We start from the raw sequence: 20298 nt of genomic DNA, 5'->3' as shown, positions 1-20298 counted from the left end.
TAACCCCTTGTGCTTTGTTAACAATGTGCTTCCTGTAGAGCCTTGCAGCGATAAAGAGCTCATGGTGTCCTCACACGTTACCTATCCTAATGGTCTACCAGTGCAAATATAAGTAACAGAAGTTCCATGTATTTGGAAGTGAATTTTATTTCATGAACTTATGTCCAAAGACAGTAAACAACACTTAAAAAAGTCACATATTATGATTATGAAGAGTCAATCGACAGAAGTTACAATGAAGATGAAGTCATGAAGTCTCCACACTGTGCGTGAATGTTGCCATTGATCTGTCAGTTAACCTTGAACACGTCAGGATTAATCCTTTCCCCTGGCAGCATTCCATGTTATCTCCTATACCAACCCCTAATCTGCTGTATCCCATTTCTTCTTTAAATCCACACACAAAAGCATCTTGATTTTTTTTTTTTTATCAAAATTGAAGTTGATTTTGGCCCATGAAAAAAACAGCAGTTACAGTTAAAGAGGTCTGTAGATACATTTGTTTGCTTCAATAATTAATCAAAAGAGAAAAACAATGTCATGTATAGGATGGAAAGTCTGATGTTTGATGGATGCAATGGATGAGGAGAGATAATAATAGATAGAAGATTAATAGTCAGATGATTAGTTCACAGACGTGCTGTTGTTCCCCACACCAAAGTCACTCCTCCAAATATATCTTTGGACAGACAGGTGAATCACTGAAGATTTATCTTGTGTTGGGGGAACTGGCACCTGGAAAGACAAAAATAAACAATCAATGTAATATATCAGCATCATTTTGTCACACTGTTTGACTTTACCAAATAATTTTCAAATCTTCCATCTTAGCTGTAAGGCAGCAGACCTGTCTCTGTAAAGTATTACATATTGATGATACATTATTCATGGACTGTTATTCCATTTTGCTGATCTTTTTGCTGGATTTACCCTTCGATAAACAGAATTGTGGCTATTCGACCACAGGCAAGAGCGCATCTAATGATATACAAACCTGATTCAGGCACCAAATTGGAATAATTGGTTAGTGAATATTTGATCTCAGTGTGGCATCATGCCAAGAGGTGAGTCTACATTAACTTGTCCAAATGCACCATTCAATCAGATCAAATCTTTGGTAAAACAATAAGAAGCACTTATTTCATTTTTCACAGCACTTACATAACATCACTGAGCTGAAACCACGAAAAAAACATGACATAACACCCCTGTTTTTACCAGAGATGTGTTACTTGAATCTGTATGATATCTTTGTGAGTGAGTTAAACCATTCTTACTAACAGATACGCTTCCTTCCATAAAGCTCGTAACTGTTTCCAAATTGCAAGTGAAGGTTATGAGGCCCAAAAATGTGATAAAATGCAGCACCACAAATCACCACCCAAATAATATTTAGACACTTAAATGGAGGGATTACAGAACGGGGTCGTAAACCCCTTAAGACTGAGCCTTTGAGTAAAGTGATGTTTCTCATTGCACAGTGAAAAGGCAAAATGTTCTTCAGAACAACCAAAGTAAAATCCCAAACAGTCATTTAGAGGTTGTCACAAGAGTAATGACATCATAAAACCATCAAAGGGAATGTTTATTCCCTCTGGTTTTGTGTAGGAAGTTTTTCTCCATTTCAGTTTATGTTCAGGACCACCATCATACCGTTTGGAGCCTCTCAATCTGATGGAAGAAATTAAACACTCTGCAGCTGTGTGGTCCCTTGACCACTAAAGAGGGCATGGAGGGCTCTAAGCAATGGTTTACAAAGAAACAGGAGCTAGAGCAAGTCACTGCGCAGAATGAGCATTGTGTTTGATCAAACAACAACAACCATGACAACATGGCCACACAGGTTCCTACACTGTTGATAAAATCTTTAATGAGGGCAAAGCTACAGACCACCACCAAACACACACCGCCTTGCCCCGCAATGACCTCAAGGCCAATGTCCAGTTTTCAGCAGGGCCGGTTCAGAGAATGGATTTCTTTCCAACTCTTTGAAGGCTGCTGGATAAGATGTCCGCTCACTCTCTTTCTTATCAGAGGAGAGGGTCAAAGCCTATTGTTCCTTGTTACCCAAGAGTGAAAAGTTTTTGTGCTTCGATGACTAAGCCAGATCTGTTCCCCAATACTGGTAATGAGGATCTTGATAGAATGCTTATAGGATAGGTTCAGTTAAAGCAATACTCACATACTTACTGCAGTTGTTACCGAAAAGAGATCCCTCCATTATGTGATTGCAGTTTACATGATATGGAACAAAATCCACGAAAATGCGGTCTCAAGTTCAGCTGAAGCTAATGTAAGGCTCCAGCACTTTGAGTTAAACAAATAAAAAAAGGTATCTTACAGTCTTTTCAGCACAAAATTCTTTCCTTGCTGATCTGAGGTGGAGAGACAGTGACACAAAGAGTTTTCTCTTCATACTGAAAAACTATAACCCAAGACACTCAGTTGATTTGACTCACTCAGACTACTCATCTGTAATGTTGGCACATCTCAGCCTCATGTTAGCTTCAGCTAAACTTTAGAATAGAAATTTGAACAAACTGTGGATTTTGTCCCACTCTGCATATCTTGGAATCGCTTTAAGAAGGGATGTTCTCAGGATCATTGTGCCACCACTGTTTTAATGTACAAATAGTCATGCACGTTGTTCTAAGACACACTTGGATCAATGCAAATCTATCCATGCCCTGAACTCTACAGCTCCTGTATCAGCTCAGTAGTGACCATGCCTGGCAAATGACCACACCTCCATGTCTCCAGTCTGCTCAAAGGTTGACTGCTGCAGTCTCCAAGCCCAAATGGAGACATCTATCTATCTAGCTAGCTAGCTAACACGCTTTTATTTTCAACTTTACAGTCATAAACCTCATAATGTAGTCTTTGTAAAATAATTTTTTGGGGATTTCACTCTTTATGGAACACCTTCATTAATTCAAAATGGGTTACACAACATTTTCCTTTGTCAAATAATAAAGAAAGGAAGGCACAGAGAGAGACTTTCTGTGACACACACTGTCCTTTTGTGAAAAACAAACAAAAAAAATAATACAATAAAAAAATATATACCAAAGTGCACACAAAACTCTTGGATGGGACTGTAAAATAAGGGGTCTGATATTGCTCTGGGATGAAATTGCTTGGCCCATAGGACCACACACACACGCACACACACACACACACACACACACAAAAATATTTTCATTTGCACAGAAGGTTGATTTGGCTGCTGTTTGGATTCATCCCCTGGTCAGCTTCAACTTAAAGGCCAGAATTGAGCTTCACTGTGGCTGAACTCATACTCCAGTTGCACCTTCATCTCCATCGTTGCGCACTCGGATTGTGTCATATGCATACTGACTAGTTTTAATGTATTTAAAATTATGTATAATGTCTTTGATGTGACTGATCCCTTTCTTTTGTGGAGTTATTCCTGATATGGCCAGCGTGGGTTTTCTCCGGGTACTCTGGCTTCCTCCCACAATACCAAAAACATGCACGTTAGGTTAATTGGCTACTCTACATTGCCTCTAGGTGTGAGTGTGAGAGTGTGTGGTTGTCTCTCTTTGTGTGTTGGCCCTGTGATGGACTGGCGACCAGTCCAGGGTGTACCCCGCCTCTCGCCCGTCGTCAGCTGGGATAGGCTCCAGATCCCCCGCGACCCTGATGGACAAGTGGTATAGAAAATGGATGGATGGATGGATTCCTGATATGTGAATCTGGTTATTTTCAGACTAAACCTTTACACTGGCAGTTGCTGGGTGAAACTATCAGGAGCCTTGAGTTATTGTGCCACAAATGCTATGTGTCTGGTGGATTACAAGCCTGCCAAACAGAAGAGAAACGCATCAGACAATATATTGTGATATTGTTTAATTTCATCTGTCCTTGGTAGTCTGACAGTGTGGAGGAAACAGTGATGAATGTAGCCATAAATGTCCAAACATTATGAAACTCTGTGTGTGAGTGTGTGTATATGTGTGTGTGTGTGCCACAGGGGGGTAATCCATCTCTTACTTGCCACAACCGTTTGCTGTCTTCTTGTGCTTCCTCCTCCGAGGTCTGTTCTTTATAGACTCACCGCTGCTGTGGAGGAAGAACAAAGTGCAGTGAAGATATTGATGTGTTTATGTCTGATAGATAAAATGTTTGCCCACTGACCTTTTATTATTTAGAAGTAGCCGGGCTCTAAATATGGGGGGGGAGACACAAACAAACATCAGTTAGATGTCTCCGTTTGCATTTAGTATTTCTTACAAAATCAGCAATTTACCTGCATTCACATCTCTGATGCTCCACAAACGTGAGCTCCACGTGATTCATAGATTTCATGGGACGAATCCTTAACACCTGCGAAACAAAGTAAAGGGAAAACTAAAACTGAGTAGAGGGCCGTATATTTGATGTAGACAGAAAGTAGATTTCAAACACTGCCCTTCAGGTATTTCTGATAAATCATGTCTGATTAGAGATCCAACTATACCTGGAGAGTGATGTTGCGTTCCAGGATAGGCTGGCACTCCAGGTTCTCATCCCCACAGCAACCAGAGCATCTCCAAAGTGGGACACAAGCGGGCATGTAGATGGACTCCACTTCTCCAGGGTACTCCTGCTCCACATCCACTAACTGCTCCATGGGCCGACACATGCTCTTCGCCCACACCTCCTGAAACGCAATTACTCCAAGACAAGTTTTGAGTTATACAAGTTAGACAAGAGTCTTTAGTCTTTAAATCAGTAGCAATAGCTGCAAATGCTTATTCAGTGGGATTTGATGAAGTGTACAGCCCTTACCATTTGAATGACCCTCTTCTGGGGGGTGTGAAATCTGTAAAATACAGAAAAAAATTACAGAGCTCAACCTCACAATTTAGTTTGATGAAAGTATTAACATCAGTGCCAACATGGTTGTGATGATACAGAACATACAAACAATCAGGAGGCTGATACGAGTAAAGAGTATGAGACAGTAACGCCGTAGAGTTCATCGAGCAGTTGCAGAGCGCCCTCTTGTGGTATAGAAAAAGTAGGGCACATACAATGATCCAGCACAAACATCAACGCAGCATAGCCTCTGCAGTGCCGCAAAGAAGCGGTAAAATGAGCCAACCAACCACAAGAAAAGCACTTGATTTCTCCATTTGTTGTAACAATACAAGGTTTGTTATCACAAGAAGCAAAAACCTTCAAAGTATGCAAAGAATAACAGGAAAGAGTAGCTGCTGCCTTTACTCGGGGGAGTTTTACACACAATAAGCACAGTTAAAACAAAGGCAGTACTGAAAAGTGTTGTGACACAGCATGAATTTTGTTAAGTTCTCACAACCAGGCATCCAAACTCACAACGGCAATGTTCCCGATTTCTGAACACCAAATCGAGCAGAGACACAAGTGCGAAGTTGATCTTGGCTGCCTTCTGCTTTTGAATATCAACAGCCTCTTTCTGACTCCTCACCCCTCTGCTGCTCTCCTCTCACTCTGTGAACACCGATGGGAACGTCACACACAGCCAATGCTTCATAGAACAACAGCAGTTTTATTGTGGAATTTTTATGTTTGCTGTGAGTGAGTTTGTACTTGTGCCAAACACACAAAGCAAACCCAAAGAGCCTGCACTGCTTCATCAAGCAGCACATCCACATGCATCACAACAGCTGTAATTAGCATGAAACAAGCACACATGCATGAGCAATACAGCGTGATGGTAAAGTGGCTTGATTTCCGACATGATAATATAATGTACTGAAAACTGTTGCTTTGCTGGAAAGGAAAAATATGGAAAAGCGTTACACATAGAAAACTGTGCGTTTCTTTACTGACTCCTCTCTCATTATTCTTTATTCCCTTCTAATTTTGTAACTGAAACAAAGCTTCCAAGCAAACGCACAATGGTTATTATCATGCCAAACAAAAAATGATTTCACATGTCATTTTCCCTTCCACTTTTTCCCCACCCGTTCTCCTACTTCTCTCACTGTGAATTTTAAATGTCATATGTATGTTCTGCTTCAGCACCTGACAAATAAAACAGCAAGCTTTGCTGTTTCACTGCACTGAAACTGCTGAAGTCTGATCTGGGCTGATGAGAGTCTAGGAACTCAAAGTGTCTGTTGGGGTCCTGATTTGATCTTCTCCACATATTCGAAGAGCATTTGTGAACTTGAGTTTTGGACTTATTTCCGAAAATACAACAACCAATAGAGGGAATAGGTTTTGCCATTTATTAATGTGATTTTGGATTTTTGAAAATGGTAACCTCAAAATGCAACTTTCTCAAATTTAAGATCCACTTGGCTGGAGGCTAAATCCACATTTTCTTCATATCAGTTAGTGCACATGCACAGAAACTGCAGCCAACAACATATAAAGAGAAGTGGCTGGTGATTCCACTTCCGTGCATTCTTATTTTCTATATTTATTCTTTGTGTGTGTGTGTGTGTGTGTGTGTGTGTGTGTGCAAAGTTTAGGCTTATAAGATCTTGTTACACCCCCTGAAAAGCCCTTTAATGCTGTTAACACTGACACTGTGGCCTACATTCAGACTGTTTATGTTTTATTACAAACTGTGGCCTGGTTTTGCTTTATTTTCTTTATTTATTTCCCCTTAAATTAATTCTAACTAGTTGTGTTTGAACTGTTCATTCCATTCTTAGTACTACAATTTCCATTCATTATCTGCTGCTGTATGAAACATCTGTGAAACACAGAAGAGAACAGAAATATGCAGGAGTGAAACTTCTGGACAGTCTCTGAACAATAACAAAAATGTATTTCACGACATTTTGGGGTGACCTTACATTTTTATTATGTCTAATTCATCTCATATCAGTGCTCCCGTGATAAGCTTTCTTGCCTGCACTATGCATTAAAAACATCTCATGTGAGAGCCACCTTTATAAATTTTAGCTTGCCACTCAAAACAAGTCCCATTTATAATCTCCCTCTGATAAACTAAAATGTGTATTCACAGTGCAGCCAGCTCCCTGCACTGTCACAGTCAGTCACTTAATTTCCAGCATTCTGGTAAATTTTATGAACCAATTTGTGCAATTTTTTTTTTGTATCAATTTATGGCGGAAGTGTATTTATTTCTCTAACAAATTTACATATTCTAAATCTTGAGGGGAACATGTTCACTGCATCCAACCCGACATCTACGCCTATGTGTTTCTCATGCCTGTAGATGTTACACTGAGAAGGAGGCAAAGAAAGAAATGTGGAGGATTACATCTTCAGAACCACGGGATCAGGACCTGGAGTTGCAGAGTCCCCAAACCACAACTGCTGTGTTGTGTCAGTCAGCCAACTCTCTCTAAATTACCAGAGACATCTCTAACTGAGCTCTAGGCTGCGTTTTTCAGTGCGTGGTTCTGCACACCTCTCTATCTTAACCTGGATCAGTAACATGCAGCAGCTGCATCTGAGCCTGGCTGGTACCGTCAATATCCGTGCACATGACTGTAAACATGGAGCTTCCCAAACGCCTAAATGCAGATGGTATCTTCATGGTGGAGCGCAGCCAGTCAAAATACAGATAATGTGTAAAAAAGGCTGGAGTGTGGAGCAGATGTGTCCTTTCACAGTGGAAAAAAAAAGGTCTGACATTCAGTGTTTCAAGAAAGGAGAAAAGACTTCTCCAAAGAAGGAAAAGCTTCATGTTGAAGCTTTTGAATTTGGATTGAATTTCCAAACAGATTTCACTTGGATAAAACGTTTCTTAAATGTAGTAACATTACAAAAAAAAAGCTGTATAAGCAGAATTACCTGCGCAGGTATGAGTTGCAGCAGAAGAGCCAATAAGAAGTGCGAGATCCCGATGAAACTTTGCATGGTGCCAAAGACAACTTATGTCCCCTCTTCTCCTCCAGTCGGTCAGTAAGAACTGAAACAGTCTAAATAGCAACGTCGTGAAGCGGCCGGGGATTTTGATTGGCGCGCCGTCCCACTGTGCGCGAGCTGGGATGGAGAGCGCGCGCCAAAACCTTGAATATTTAGGCCTACAGCTGATGATCAAAATAAAGTATCTTATCACAGTCTGTTTGTCTGCCCCCACCCCTCACACACACACACTTTTACATCAAGCTTATGAGTTTATGCACAAGACTAACAGACGAAAAATAATCATCCTTATAAGAAATAAAGCGGCCTAAGCTATAATAAACATAACGTATTTACTTGTGATGAGGAAAAATAGTTATGACAAACGAAAGCTGTTACAGTGAGCTAAATCAGCTTAATTATCTTAATGAGGCGACGCAGTTCATTTTTCTCACAACAATCGGCACTCAAACTGCATTACCACACAACAATAATGTGTCGGTGAGCAAAGCAGTGCAGGCTCTCTGGTTGATGTGCCTATTGACAACCATGGCTCTGCATTACAGGTGATTTGGGGTTTTTTTAGATAAAAAAGAAGAATTTGGTGTTTCTTTAAGGGTTAAGAGTATTCACCCGCTTTTTTTAAAGCAAAATAATTTGAAAATCAATAGGGATAAGTTGAAAAAATTACAGTGACAAAGCAGAAAATGCTGCCCTATTTCAGAATCAGGCCTGCTGCTTCTGTTCTGCAAACACAGCAGATCTGAGGTGATCAACACTGATGCTGCAAAAAATGAGCAGAATGTGTCAGAGACCCCTTTGTTCCTGATGTTGTAATGTCTGTGCAAACCGTGCGTTCTCATCAGTTTATGTCTGGCATGAGAGCTATGAATAACTGCTGCTACTTGCCTCCTTGTGGTTTGTAGATGCTGTCATTTACAGCTCAATCACTTTCCTGATTGTTCATCTCCCAAACTGACATCCAGATGCAGTGGTACCAGCCACCGTTCTTGTTTGCTCATTTCTGCAGGCCCTGAATGATAAGCACCGAGGTGCCCCTACATTTATTAGGAGGGCTCAGATGTGTTTTCGCAGCCAGTGTGATTTACGGGGTAATTGGGACAGCGTGTTCTGAAAAACGTCTGTGGAGGAGATAACGGAGATGGATGTTACCTCTCCTCTCATCACATCCACCTCTCACTCCTTGCAGGCTGTGAAGGTGGAGCCATGAAAAACAGCCACATCCAGAAGAGTTTGTACACCCAAATCTATCAGAACAATCTCTCAAACCAGTGCAGAACACAAATATTGTGTAGTAGCCATTTGATGTCAGGATTTCATCTGTATAAACGCACACATCTGGGGGCGTGTGAACTGCTTCGTGGTCTCCCGATGAATGGTTTACCAACACTCCTTATAGGCAAGGCTCACCCACTTTCCGGGGGTTTCCACTTCTCGCGCAAAACCCCAGTCTGATAGCCAGAGGTCAGATGGACAGCTGCTGCTTCCTGTCTCTGGGAACCACACTGATGCTTCAGTCCCAGCCCTCTTCAAGGGAGGATGGGGCTTCCCTGAGCTGGAGCAGAGGCAGCAGGTGGGACCATACAGATCTATATCATCGGATGTGGGTGAGGCTGCGGCTGTCTTCAGTTATATGGTCAGAAAACGAGCATCTGAGTACAAACATTGGCCTGCATCCACAGGTAGGAGGTCTACATTCCTGCTTTACAGTTTAAAGGATCAACTATCATGTGAGAAGCAAAAAATTTGTATTTTCCTCTTCAGGATCCCTGTGGAGGCGAGGCACAATAGAAGCATCTTTGTTTTGAACCTACATCACATCGAAACAGATGAAACTGAAACACAGTGAGATTTAAGCCTGGAAACCACAATTTTTTCACCTAAAAATCACCAAAAATCACATACGCCATTTCCAACAAGTATATGAACGCTCTGGGGTGTTGATGGGCTTTATTGCTGCCACTGCAGAAGACAAGAGAGACAAACAGATACACATCTCCTAACATTCATCCATGTCTTCATCACTGCAGATTTTGCTTCTCCTCCACTCAATGTTTCTGCCTATTTTTATGCCTGCCTGTGATCACAATCCAAACTCCTTCTGACTTCCCACACTTTGTTTTGCCAGTCTTGAGATGCAGGTGCATTGTGGGTACTGGTTCCCAAGCCCACAGTAGCCAGACGGACCAGCGTTGAGTGATATATGTGACCCAAAAGGCCAAACAGATGCAACTCCATTCTGGGACACACACACTCACAGTGTGCTGATGGTTGTTCAGCTCAACAAGAGAATAACCTACACTGTGAATGTCACTATAATTACAACAATACACACATAAACACAAACATAAAAGACTGGTGTGCCAAATCACAAACCAATTAAGGAAGAACATGACAAATGTATCTGGATTGTGTTCTGTTGCCATGTGCAACTTAACGCTGCATTGTTTTTGCAGGTAAATGGAGTAAAAAACTGATTAACTCTGCATCCTTTTAAGTGAGATGTATGTTAACTGTATTGGCAGCCACTGCAGTGTTTCCTCCTGCGTGTTACAAAATATAGAATGAGGTGAGACCTGAGAAAACAAGGACTTCACTGAGATACTGTGAACATTTATAGCTCAGAGATTCAGCTGAGAAAGAAATGATTTTGGCAGTACCCGTGGCAATGCTCTGGGGAAAGGGGTACTTTTTTGGGGGGTTTGACTGATACAGCAGAGTTTTATTTTGACCTACAGCTTATTTGAAAATGAGATGTGACTTTATTGTCGTTACAGCTTCTTACGTGGCAGATCTGTGGCAATGAGCGACAACACAAAATAGTCTAATCGCTTTCTAGGTTTTGGAAAAAGCTCTAAGGGCTGTTTCAAATCTTGGGTAACGAGATGTTGTTCATTGTGTCTATAAGCTATCTTCAATCAGACACAACTGCCTGACAATCCAATTTATTTACAAAATATTTGTTTTTTTTTTTTTTTTTTTACCATATACAACATTCAAGAAGAGAAAGGACAGAAAACATGTCAGATTGAATTTTGAACATTTATTTGTTGTAGTAGTTGAATTTAAAGGATCCAGGCATCATTTGGAAGATGTTTTTAAGTCTGTTAAATATTGTCAACACACACACAAGTGATGTCGATCATTTCACTTGATTTAACGGCTTCTAAGGGATGGGCTGATGCGTTGAGAGCATGGCTGACTGACACGTCCCTGACACCCTGTTAAATGTGGTACACTCATCAGGGTGGAACAACTTAAATCTTAGTGTGTGAGTATATGTGCATTTTGGATACCTCCACCCTGCTTTAACATGAAAAGCAGTTATGTAGCTGGAATAACTGAGAACACTTGTGTGAGTGCACATTATTATAGAGTGCACTTTATTAACTCCAAACAATAAATAACAACTAATAAATGAAACTTCTGTCTTTTGAAACTCAATCAGACATTACTGTTTAAATCCCCTCAGGTTTCCACACTTGATCATACATCATCCCGGGCCAAAGTCTGTTTTCTCCGAATTTTTGCAACATTTTCTGTCATCTTGTTGACAGCAGTGGATGACTAAAATGCAACTGGGTCATCACTGGAAACATTTCTGCTGAGCATGATGCAATTACAACTTGCAATGGTTAGAAATTGAGTGACAGTAAGCACGTACGGTTTCAGTGTCTTAGTCAGTGAGACTTCAAATGACAGGAAAAGACGGCAAGTACTTGAAATTCTAACACTTTGTAAAATATCAATGTGAATCAATGTTGAAAATCCTGTTCTGTCTGGTATGGTCAGAAACCAGCTCACCTCATCATCAAACAGTCCACAGTCAGTGAATACAAAAATGTGGGCGTGACTTTTAGATGATACAAACATCTAGAACTGTCTGTGTAGTTGAAACATGAACAATATGTTACACTCAAGATTACTGATGTTGATTACTGTTCTATCGGGTAGAGTAAAGGAGAGTACATTGTTTGAATGACGTTAGGGCATGTTCTACTTCTCTGTGGAGAAGGCTCTCTTCATGAGTGGAGGAGGCGTCTTTCCTGCTTCGTACAGAGATTCAGGAGGAGGGGAACTCAAGCAGCACCAGTCTGGGATGCGGCCCGTCTGGTTGTAGTAGTCTCGTGACACTGACCTGCTGCCCAAGATGTCCTGCAGCGCCCCAAAGATAGCACCTGTGCAGCAGAGGACAATATGAATACAGAGAGGGCTTTCTACATGATTTGAGGGGACTCAAACAATATTGCTTCAGAATCTTCTCCTGAAATAGGCCGACACTGCCGTTTTTGAAGTATGTTGTTCTTGGAGAAATATCTCGCCACAATGCTGTTCTTAAATGTTTAAATGAAATCTCATGTCTGACCTCCCAGCCAGGCGGTGCAGTTGGGCTTGGCAGGTGGAGCGTGAATCCGTAAGCTCTTGCTTGCCAGCACGCTGCTGTACTTGGGTTTCTCCACCAGGAGGCGTAACTCCGCCAGCAGCCGGTGCAGGAAGCCTGGCAGCATGGCTGTGCCTCCGATCACAACCAGGTTCTCGGAAAGCACCTTCCGTGCATCAATGGGGCACTACACGAAAACACACAAATTTATCAAATTCAATCATTTACATAGGCGGCATCTGTTCTGTAGTACCTCTTTAATCTATTCATTTTACACCATGCCTTTTTAGCAAAAAGTTTAGATCAAAGTTATAAACCTAAACAATTGCCTCCAACCTCTTTCCTTCATATGAATGCAGCAGAAGAAAAGCTAAGGCTGGAAGAAATAGGTCTGTCACTTAAGGACAGCACTTTGGCTTTTCGGGACAGGTGCAGACTACAAGAGAATGTGATGGATGACCGTAGCTGAAGGGACATCACTGCAGTGCCCTCTCTCAAGTGCAACACTCTAATCACATATCAGCGTGTCCTGTGGAGTAGTGCACAGACTGGGGGTTTAAAACCCACTGCAGGCTGCTGCTGGACCTGCTGAGATTAATTAGGCTGCTGTGTGCTCATTTGATACCCACATGCAACAACAGAACTGCTCTCAGTTACATAGAATGGTTACAGATGAGTGTCACCATGGCAACCACACTGCGTCAAATCGTACGCTCAACTCCTATGTAGAGCACGAAAGTGGGTTGCTGCATTCCTCCTGCCAGAGACAGTGAAGGCTTACAGCAGGATAATTAGGGATTAACTAATAAGGGGCAAATGAGTGAGGCAAAAACCAAATGAAATGATGCCAAGCAAGGAGCAAAAGATGGTGAGGAGGGCCATGAAAGATCATCACAAGCACGCACTAAAACAAGTGAAGCTCCTAAATAAACAGACATGAAAAACTTTAATCCAGTAAAGTGTAGTGGTGTTAAGATATCATAATAACAACAATAACTCATTTTATTTTGTGGTATTTGTGTTGTGCACTGTAGCAAAGACATTAGACTCCAATTAAAGGTGTCAAGCTTTCGAATGAAGTGCTTGTTAGATGAACCCTTTGCCCACACAACTCTCCAACTCCATAATTAGAGGAGGTACATCCATCATTTTTTTGTAACTTTCAGAGACTGACAATCCGACAAGCACACCCACTTACACATCTTTTTCATATAGTTAGGTGATCTGTTTTAACCAAACACTCGTTTTAACAAACCATCAATACTGGGATATTTCCTTTTTTTCACCCAAAGGTGAAAGTAGGTGAGGGTTTAGTTACCTATCAAGGATTGTTCCTGTCTTGACAAAGACATTCACTGTACATATCTACTGTTTTTCAAATCTTTACATTTACATTAAGATTGCATCAAACAAACTTAAAACACACTAACAGCTTACACTCACATATGCCAAAACAAACAGAAAGAATAACATTTCTCTACCTTGACCAGAGTGTCAAGTATCAGAGTGGCCACACTCTTCTCTTCATTGTCCTGTTCAAACAGGATCTCCATCACAGAGTCCCTGCAAAGAAAACAGGAAATCTAATGATCAACAACAGAAATCCAAAGCGCAGACAGCAAGCAAGTTAAAGGACATATTCACTGTGCCATAAATGGGTGGTACACCAGGGAGATTAACATCAGACAATTCATTTTACGTGTATGATTGTGTGTGTGACAAATAAACCTATCTTGTATCTTGTACAAGGAACTTCTATTGTCACATATGGATGTGTCTCAAGTTCAAAGACATTCTAGTTTAAAAAAAAAAACCAACACAAAATCAGCTCAGCAAATGCATTTTTTGGTGAACTACCTGATTGATCCTTTGATGTGCAGGATTTTCTCACCATCCAGAGGATATTCAACATCTGGAGGAGGGGCTGGGCGCTGCCAAGACATTGACAAGAAGGAGGAGGAGTAAATGAATCTACAGCAATGCATTATTGAAGGAAAAAAAACAAATTACAGACAGGGGAAAAGTAAGGTAACTAGTATAAAAATCAGTATACAAACATTTCACTTACCTCAGCTGTACCATCCAGGTTGAACTTGGCTTCCTGGATCTTGAGGCCCCTCTGCAGGTCACTGACAAAACATGTTCTGACTGCAGGAAACAAAACAAAACCAATAAGCACTCATCCAGACTAAAACACATGTGCCTTTGTAACTAAAGATGAACATTTTAACTAACTGTGACAGTGGGCTACGAAAACAATGCACGATGCGAAATGGATGTTAGTCATTATTCCCCAGTGAAAGCTTTAATGGCATAATTGATGTGGAATATTTTACAGCATAAATGTCACATCCGCATCATTATGAAACACAAGCAAATAATGTGAATCATAAAAGTAATCAGTATTATCAGTTTGTGGTTGTATGCCTCTCTGCACCAGTCAAGTTACAGTTTTCATCCATGTCTGTCCAGACTCATAAAATATATGAAGTGCCAGATCACATGGTGCAAATTCACCTGAAACTCAACATCAGCAAACCCAATGAGTTTGCAGTGGACTACAATGCTTCAAATATGCATGTTGCTGCTAAGAAGCCACAACGTGGGTGCTTCACCCACACTTTCAACCCAGCAACACAGAAGATCTATACAATCAACACAGTTTCACAGGGTGGACACGCAGGATTAGTGTCACCTGTTCACCATCATTTCATTACTTTTTCCTATTAGACATTTGTGTGACATTTTGTCATAATTAGTGCAAGAACTCTTGGTTGATGAACAAAAACATGGCAGCTCACAGTACCCTTTGACCACCAAAATCTAATCGGTTCATCATTGAGTCCAATGGATATCTGAGCTATGTGTCACAAGTGTTGTGCACAGTTAATTTGCTTCAGTTTCACTTTGATGGGTCAGTTTTGCGAGTATCACATCCAGTTTAAGAAAGGTAAAATGGGAAGCAGTCACAGTGTCAGGAGAAGTTTGGATATTTTTATTGGTGTTTTCTTTTTGGGAATACCACCTTTGAAAGGAATAAATAAATAAGTATGATTCATTACCCTCACAGGAACCAAACAAGACATGCAGATTTGAAATGGAGAAAAAAAACAACAGCTCATCAAACCTACCCTTAATATCCTCCACAGTCTCCTCTGGGATGGTCCCTGAGGAAAAAAAAAAAAAAATGAAAAAGAGATATAAATGAAGGGACACTGAATTTTCTTCATTTCACTTATGCATAAATCAACCATTTCTCTCATTTCATCTGCAAGTTAGATTTATGATGAGGCTGAAGCAGCTTTTGGGAAACTTGTGAGCTGACACTGCAGCAAACGACAAGTGTTGAATATGACTGCTTGACATAAAACAGACGAAGGGTCCTGCTGAAAATAAAACCTATTTTGTGGTAAGGAGGGATGTGCGAAAACACAAATTTCAACTTCCTTGTGCACATTGACAATGAAGTCATTTCCTTCTTCTAGACAATTTACAAATCCCATGCGAACTTTCAGGGATTCATTTTTCTCCCTGAATCATGCACACTGCTAAGGGCTGATTGCAGAGTCCTCGCCCCTTCTCTGCTTTCTGCAGAAATACAGTTCGTTCACTGGTCCAGCCAAGTGAGTCTCTCTCAATTATTGATGCATATGTGTGTAGTTTCTCGCACTGCTGCAGCTGTATATCTCAAAGCTCAACACAAATGACTCAGTTTGTGGAGAGAAAACTCTAAAATAGACTGTGTGCATACCGTATGTATAATTCACAAATTGAGAAAGGAATTCTCTCAAATTGCCACACAGAAACAAGTTCTTCTTATAAATTATGCACAGCAGATCACAGATGTTATATATTCCTGCTCTCTGCATTGTAAAACAAATCAGCAGTCCATATCAGAAATACAAGTTTATCCATTTAAAACAATAGTTTATGGTATGTTTTTGTAATTACCAATAACCGCCGGCACACTCTGCCCAGTGCTGGTGTCTGTGTCCACGGTACACTGTTCTACAAGAAGTCCATCTAATTCTCTACAAAAAATAAAGACACATGGTTCCATTTTACAGTCATGAGATTTCAATCAACACAGAATATAGCACGAAACAGAATAGTATAGTAATAGTTTATAGTAAACTAACATGCAAAGCCACACACTCCTCTTTAAGAGGTACTTACTTATGGATGGCTTTACCTCCCAAAGGCAAAGCCTCCCAAGCTGGCAGAATAGGTGTGCATTCATAAACCTGATTTCACAGTTAAGGTGGTAACATATAAATTCCAAAGTGAAAGCATAAGCTCTTATTTTCTTCATTTTTTTTTTTTTTTTGCATTCACATTCATAAAATCCATTGATATTGACACAGCAATTTGTACACTGAAGTCTCAATTTTCCTGCAACGAAGCTGCTTCTTTCTGAATGTAAGTTGCTTAGCCTAGCTTAGCACAAAGACTGCTAATGGAGAAAAAAGAGCTAACCTTGCTCTAACAAGGGTGCATTCTTACAACTACACAATATTATTTACAAACACACAAAAGACCCCAACAAAAATAAGGCACTGTGATTTAATAATTGGTTAATGCATTGGAGTTACTGAGTGACCCAGCAATAGGTTTTACAAACTGTGTTCATATAGTGAGAGCTTTGTCGGTTTCTGCACTTTCATAACTCTGAACAAAACCCAGCTGACTCCTGGATGTATTCTTCACTGGTGTGCTACCTAACAATATATAATTAATTTTATACTGAAACAGATGAGAGCCACTTTGACAGAGGCTAGCTGTAGTTGCTTCAAGTTTTTGTGCTACACCAAATGTCTCTCAGTTACTGAAAGAGAATTAACTACCAATTGACTCACTTCATTCACAACAAAAAAATAGCTACTAAATCCAAGGACTAAATAGCTGGAGTATTCCTTTAAGGGTCAAAGACTCCATGGTGCCAAGACAAAGGATACAGGTAGGACCAGTGTCTCTGTGTAGCCACAGTCCATCACCAGAGCAGAGTTTATGCCCAGAGTCATGATGGCCATGAGGTGACTTGGAGCAAACAACACAGAGGGCACCTGGAAAACATCATCAAAGAATAACACACGCTCTTATTAAGCTTGTTAGTAAAGTTAAAATAAAGAAAACATAAAAGTGTTATTGCAGGAATGTCTTTACTCTTGTCAAACTGTGGAAACAGCAGATCTTAACTTCTCAGTGAATTTTCAAAAATGAGTATATTTAAAAAAGGTAAATTTGTCATATCTATAACACACACGCTTCATGTGACCACATTTTCCAAACGTGCTACAGCTTAAAAAAATAACCGAAACAAAAACAAAACACTGATCTGCTTGCTTTTTTTATACCTCAAACTGTTTGAAGAAAACTTTGGTGAGCGTCTCTCTGAAGTGAGACGGGCAGAGGATGGACTCGATGATGACCACTCTTCTGTCGCGAGGGTTCACCAGCAGGTGCCTGATTCAGATAAATGGGAACACAAACTTTGATTTGAAGACCACTGCCATCTTCAGCTAAACACAGTATATGTCCTATAAAAGGGAAGTTTAACACTTCCTTAAAATTAATAACACAGCAGAATCTCACCTGAAGTACAGTATATGGATAAACTCTTTGAGGATGACATAAAGTTCTTCTGTGTTGATGTTGTACTGAACCACTTTGATGGCCTGAAGGTGAGACATTGTATACCATGTTAACGTACTGTACATATCACAATTTTCAATCATCCGTCCAAATGATCACACTCTGGGAAAGCACAGCAGTAGCTCACCTGCTGCTGTCCCGGTTTCCGGATTTCGCTCGGAATTATGAACCTGGGCCCCGTTTCCCCTGCAAAGCCACATCTGCAAGAAAAAGAAACTGTTGACCAAGCTGCTAGAGGACATGCAGAAAAGGTTCACAGCACACACTCACAGAAACAGAATGAAGAATGAACTCTACACAAGCAAAACGTGTGAACATGATGCGAGCCAACACAGTTATCAAATTTGAGAATGGGACAATTATAATTAGAAATTGTGAAGTCTTTAAAGTAAGTTGCATATAAATAACAGTGCAGCTGTGTGCCAAATGTGAGACAGAGGTGTACACAAACACTTGGTTATTAAAGAGAGGAGAAGAAGCGTCCTCTTGATCCTCATGTGACTTGCCTTGGGCTACTATCTCATCTTCACTAGACAACATCTTTGCCTAAAACTGCAGCAAGAAGACAGATATTATGTAGCACTGTAACGACCCTAAATGTGTGGATCTAAGTAAGGTATAATGATAGCAGGTGACATGACTTTGAGTACCATACCGCTCTCCAGTTACCAGGTGCTTAAATATAGCTATTTAAGTTACTCAAACAACAGTCAACATGGGGGTGACTTTTCATCTCACAACGGACAAATGACAATAACCTGTTTTGGTTTGGCTAAATCAAATTTAGATTAGTTGTTCAATCGGGTTTTAACAATTACATCTTAAGTAGTTTAATTTCCTCTAATATAACGCTTTCCAATACCTGTGCTCATAACTAGATGATTCTCATAACGTTTAACTATCTCTAGCTTTAAAAGGGCTCATTGTCTGAAATTTATACAAATACGAAAAGGTCGAGTGCTCAAAAACATTGGTTTATTTTGCACTGCAGCACGCTGTGATGCTAATGGCGTTCAGGGCTGTTGTTTTTCTGTACTTATTGGATTTGTTCCTAGCTCTAAATTGGCATTAAGGTTAGCTGAACACTGACATTTAGGTTAGCAGTGACTGTGTGGCTTATTAGCTAACAACGCTACAGTATTCACTATGGGCACATACGCAGCCATGTATCATGTATCTGTGAGGTTTAACCTCTGTATTAAACCAATAGGGTTAAGAAACATAACGTTGCAGCCTTTCAGCTGGTATATTATATGAGGACTACATATTATGCTAACCGATGGGCTAAGTGAAAACGGCGTGCTAACGACTGAGACTCACTTTGTGTATGCTGCTCCTAAGTCAATGACGATTGCAGTCTTCTCTCCTCCACTTCCCAACCCATCAAATAAGGGCATTTTATTAATATGTTCGCCTTCAGGCGCAAATAGTATCAATACTTAGCGCTGGCAGTCACAAATTAGCATCGCATCAAAAGGATAAAAAAAAATCTGTTGTCTTCCGGTTGGGTTGGGTTGGGTCTTCAGAAACGCGATGGCATCACACAATGTTGCCTGATCAAAATACGCTAAAAACTGATGGAAACCTTCTGTTCACTCAGTTCATTTCACATGAAACAATCAAAGGTGAACTTTTCAAATACACAGATTAGAATGTTAACACGTGTTTAGAAATAGACTAAAAATACAGACATGCCAGTACATTTTCATCAGCTTAATACATTTTCTTGTTTTCATATATTACTGACAAATTGTTTTGCTGTGTAGTGTGTTTGGAAATATATTTTCTTTAAAGCATTGAAGATCCCTGTTTTCAAGGGGAGAAAGGGAACAGTTGTTGCAGTGAAGAGCTTGCTTCAAAAATTCTCTTTCATAAACAGGCTGTATGTTTTGGAAATGAAAATATAATTCAAAATAAAAGAATGGAAATAAAAATAGCAATTGTCCCTCTAACTATTGACATACACAGATGTAACCCACGGATTCTGATACTGTAATCTCAATGGGCCACCACAGGGGGTCACTGGAACTTTTTCCTGTATGCCCCAGTAAACCTAATCCGGTTTTGCTGTGCTGTGCCATGGAAAGTTCTCATACTGAGGCTAATTCCTCCTTCAACACGAGTCCCATTTCTCTGATGCAAATACAAGCAAATAATTATACCACTTACTATACAACTATCATACTGCATTGCAACACAATTAACTATATGTACTGTCACATATTGCCAATACAACCCACCTGATTGTGGGTACTGAACAATTTGAGTGCCTGAAACTTTCATTATCTTTGATACTGTTTTAGAGTTGACTTGTTGGGAAGAAGTTATGAAAATTAGGCCATGCAGGCGTGCAGACATGCTGAATATGTAACTGAAGATTTTTACTTGAGATTATAAAAATGCACATACAGCATCACTTATACAAAGTG

General features: G+C 40.3%; 2 protein-coding genes across 3 annotated transcripts; both read right to left on the bottom strand.

The window, feature by feature from the left end:
* Window positions 1-129: 129 nt before the first annotated feature.
* Window positions 130-8007, bottom strand: pgfa (placental growth factor a). Of its 2 annotated transcripts, none has more exons than XM_046373407.1 (7): window positions 7762-8007; window positions 4792-4825; window positions 4481-4677; window positions 4271-4347; window positions 4159-4185; window positions 4015-4080; window positions 130-735 (listed from the first exon to the last, which is right to left on the bottom strand). In XM_046373407.1, the coding sequence occupies exons 1-7, from the start codon at window positions 7825-7827 to the stop codon at window positions 699-701; spliced, it is 504 nt and encodes a 167-aa protein (XP_046229363.1). In that variant the 5' UTR covers window positions 7828-8007; the 3' UTR covers window positions 130-698. The 2 variants fall into 2 exon arrangements, with proteins under 2 accessions (XP_046229363.1, XP_046229362.1); XM_046373406.1 differs by having other exon boundaries at window positions 4015-4083; window positions 7762-8006.
* Window positions 8008-10859: 2852 nt separating this feature from the next.
* On the bottom strand, window positions 10860-19411 carry actr10 (actin related protein 10). The gene is made up of 13 exons (XM_046373517.1): window positions 19190-19411; window positions 17997-18069; window positions 17810-17892; window positions 17572-17680; window positions 17173-17280; window positions 16394-16461; window positions 16169-16248; window positions 15349-15384; window positions 14286-14365; window positions 14075-14148; window positions 13699-13780; window positions 12203-12404; window positions 10860-12014 (listed from the first exon to the last, which is right to left on the bottom strand). Exons 1-13 carry the CDS (start codon window positions 19264-19266, stop codon window positions 11833-11835), a joined length of 1254 nt encoding a protein of 417 aa, XP_046229473.1. The 5' UTR covers window positions 19267-19411; the 3' UTR covers window positions 10860-11832.
* Between the last annotated feature and the right edge of the window lie 887 nt (window positions 19412-20298).

This window comes from Scatophagus argus, chromosome 19 (genome assembly GCF_020382885.2).
Source record: "Scatophagus argus isolate fScaArg1 chromosome 19, fScaArg1.pri, whole genome shotgun sequence".
NCBI classification, from domain to species: domain Eukaryota; kingdom Metazoa; phylum Chordata; class Actinopteri; family Scatophagidae; genus Scatophagus; species Scatophagus argus.
The sequence above is the reverse complement of the archived record's forward strand: the minus strand, read 5'-3'. Positions and strand labels throughout refer to the sequence as shown.

Excerpts from the sequence above, each read along its gene's own strand:
- actr10 (XM_046373517.1), bottom strand. The coding sequence starts at position 19,266 with ATGCCCTTATTTGATGGGTTGGGAAGTGGAGGAGAGAAGACTGCAATC. Across the intron at positions 16,249-16,393 it reads GGAGGTAAAGCCATCCATAA|AGAATTAGATGGACTTCTTG; the intron begins GTAAGTACCTCT and ends TATTTTTTGTAG. Across the intron at positions 12,015-12,202 it reads CTGCACCGCCTGGCTGGGAG|GTGCTATCTTTGGGGCGCTG; the intron begins GTCAGACATGAG and ends TCTGCTGCACAG.
- pgfa (XM_046373406.1), bottom strand. The coding sequence starts at position 7,827 with ATGCAAAGTTTCATCGGGATCTCGCACTTCTTATTGGCTCTTCTGCTG. Across the intron at positions 4,826-7,761 it reads TGCAACTCATACCTGCGCAG|ATTTCACACCCCCCAGAAGA; the intron begins GTAATTCTGCTT and ends TGTATTTTACAG. Across the intron at positions 736-4,014 it reads ACAGCAAACGGTTGTGGCAA|GTGCCAGTTCCCCCAACACA; the intron begins GTAAGAGATGGA and ends TTGTCTTTCCAG.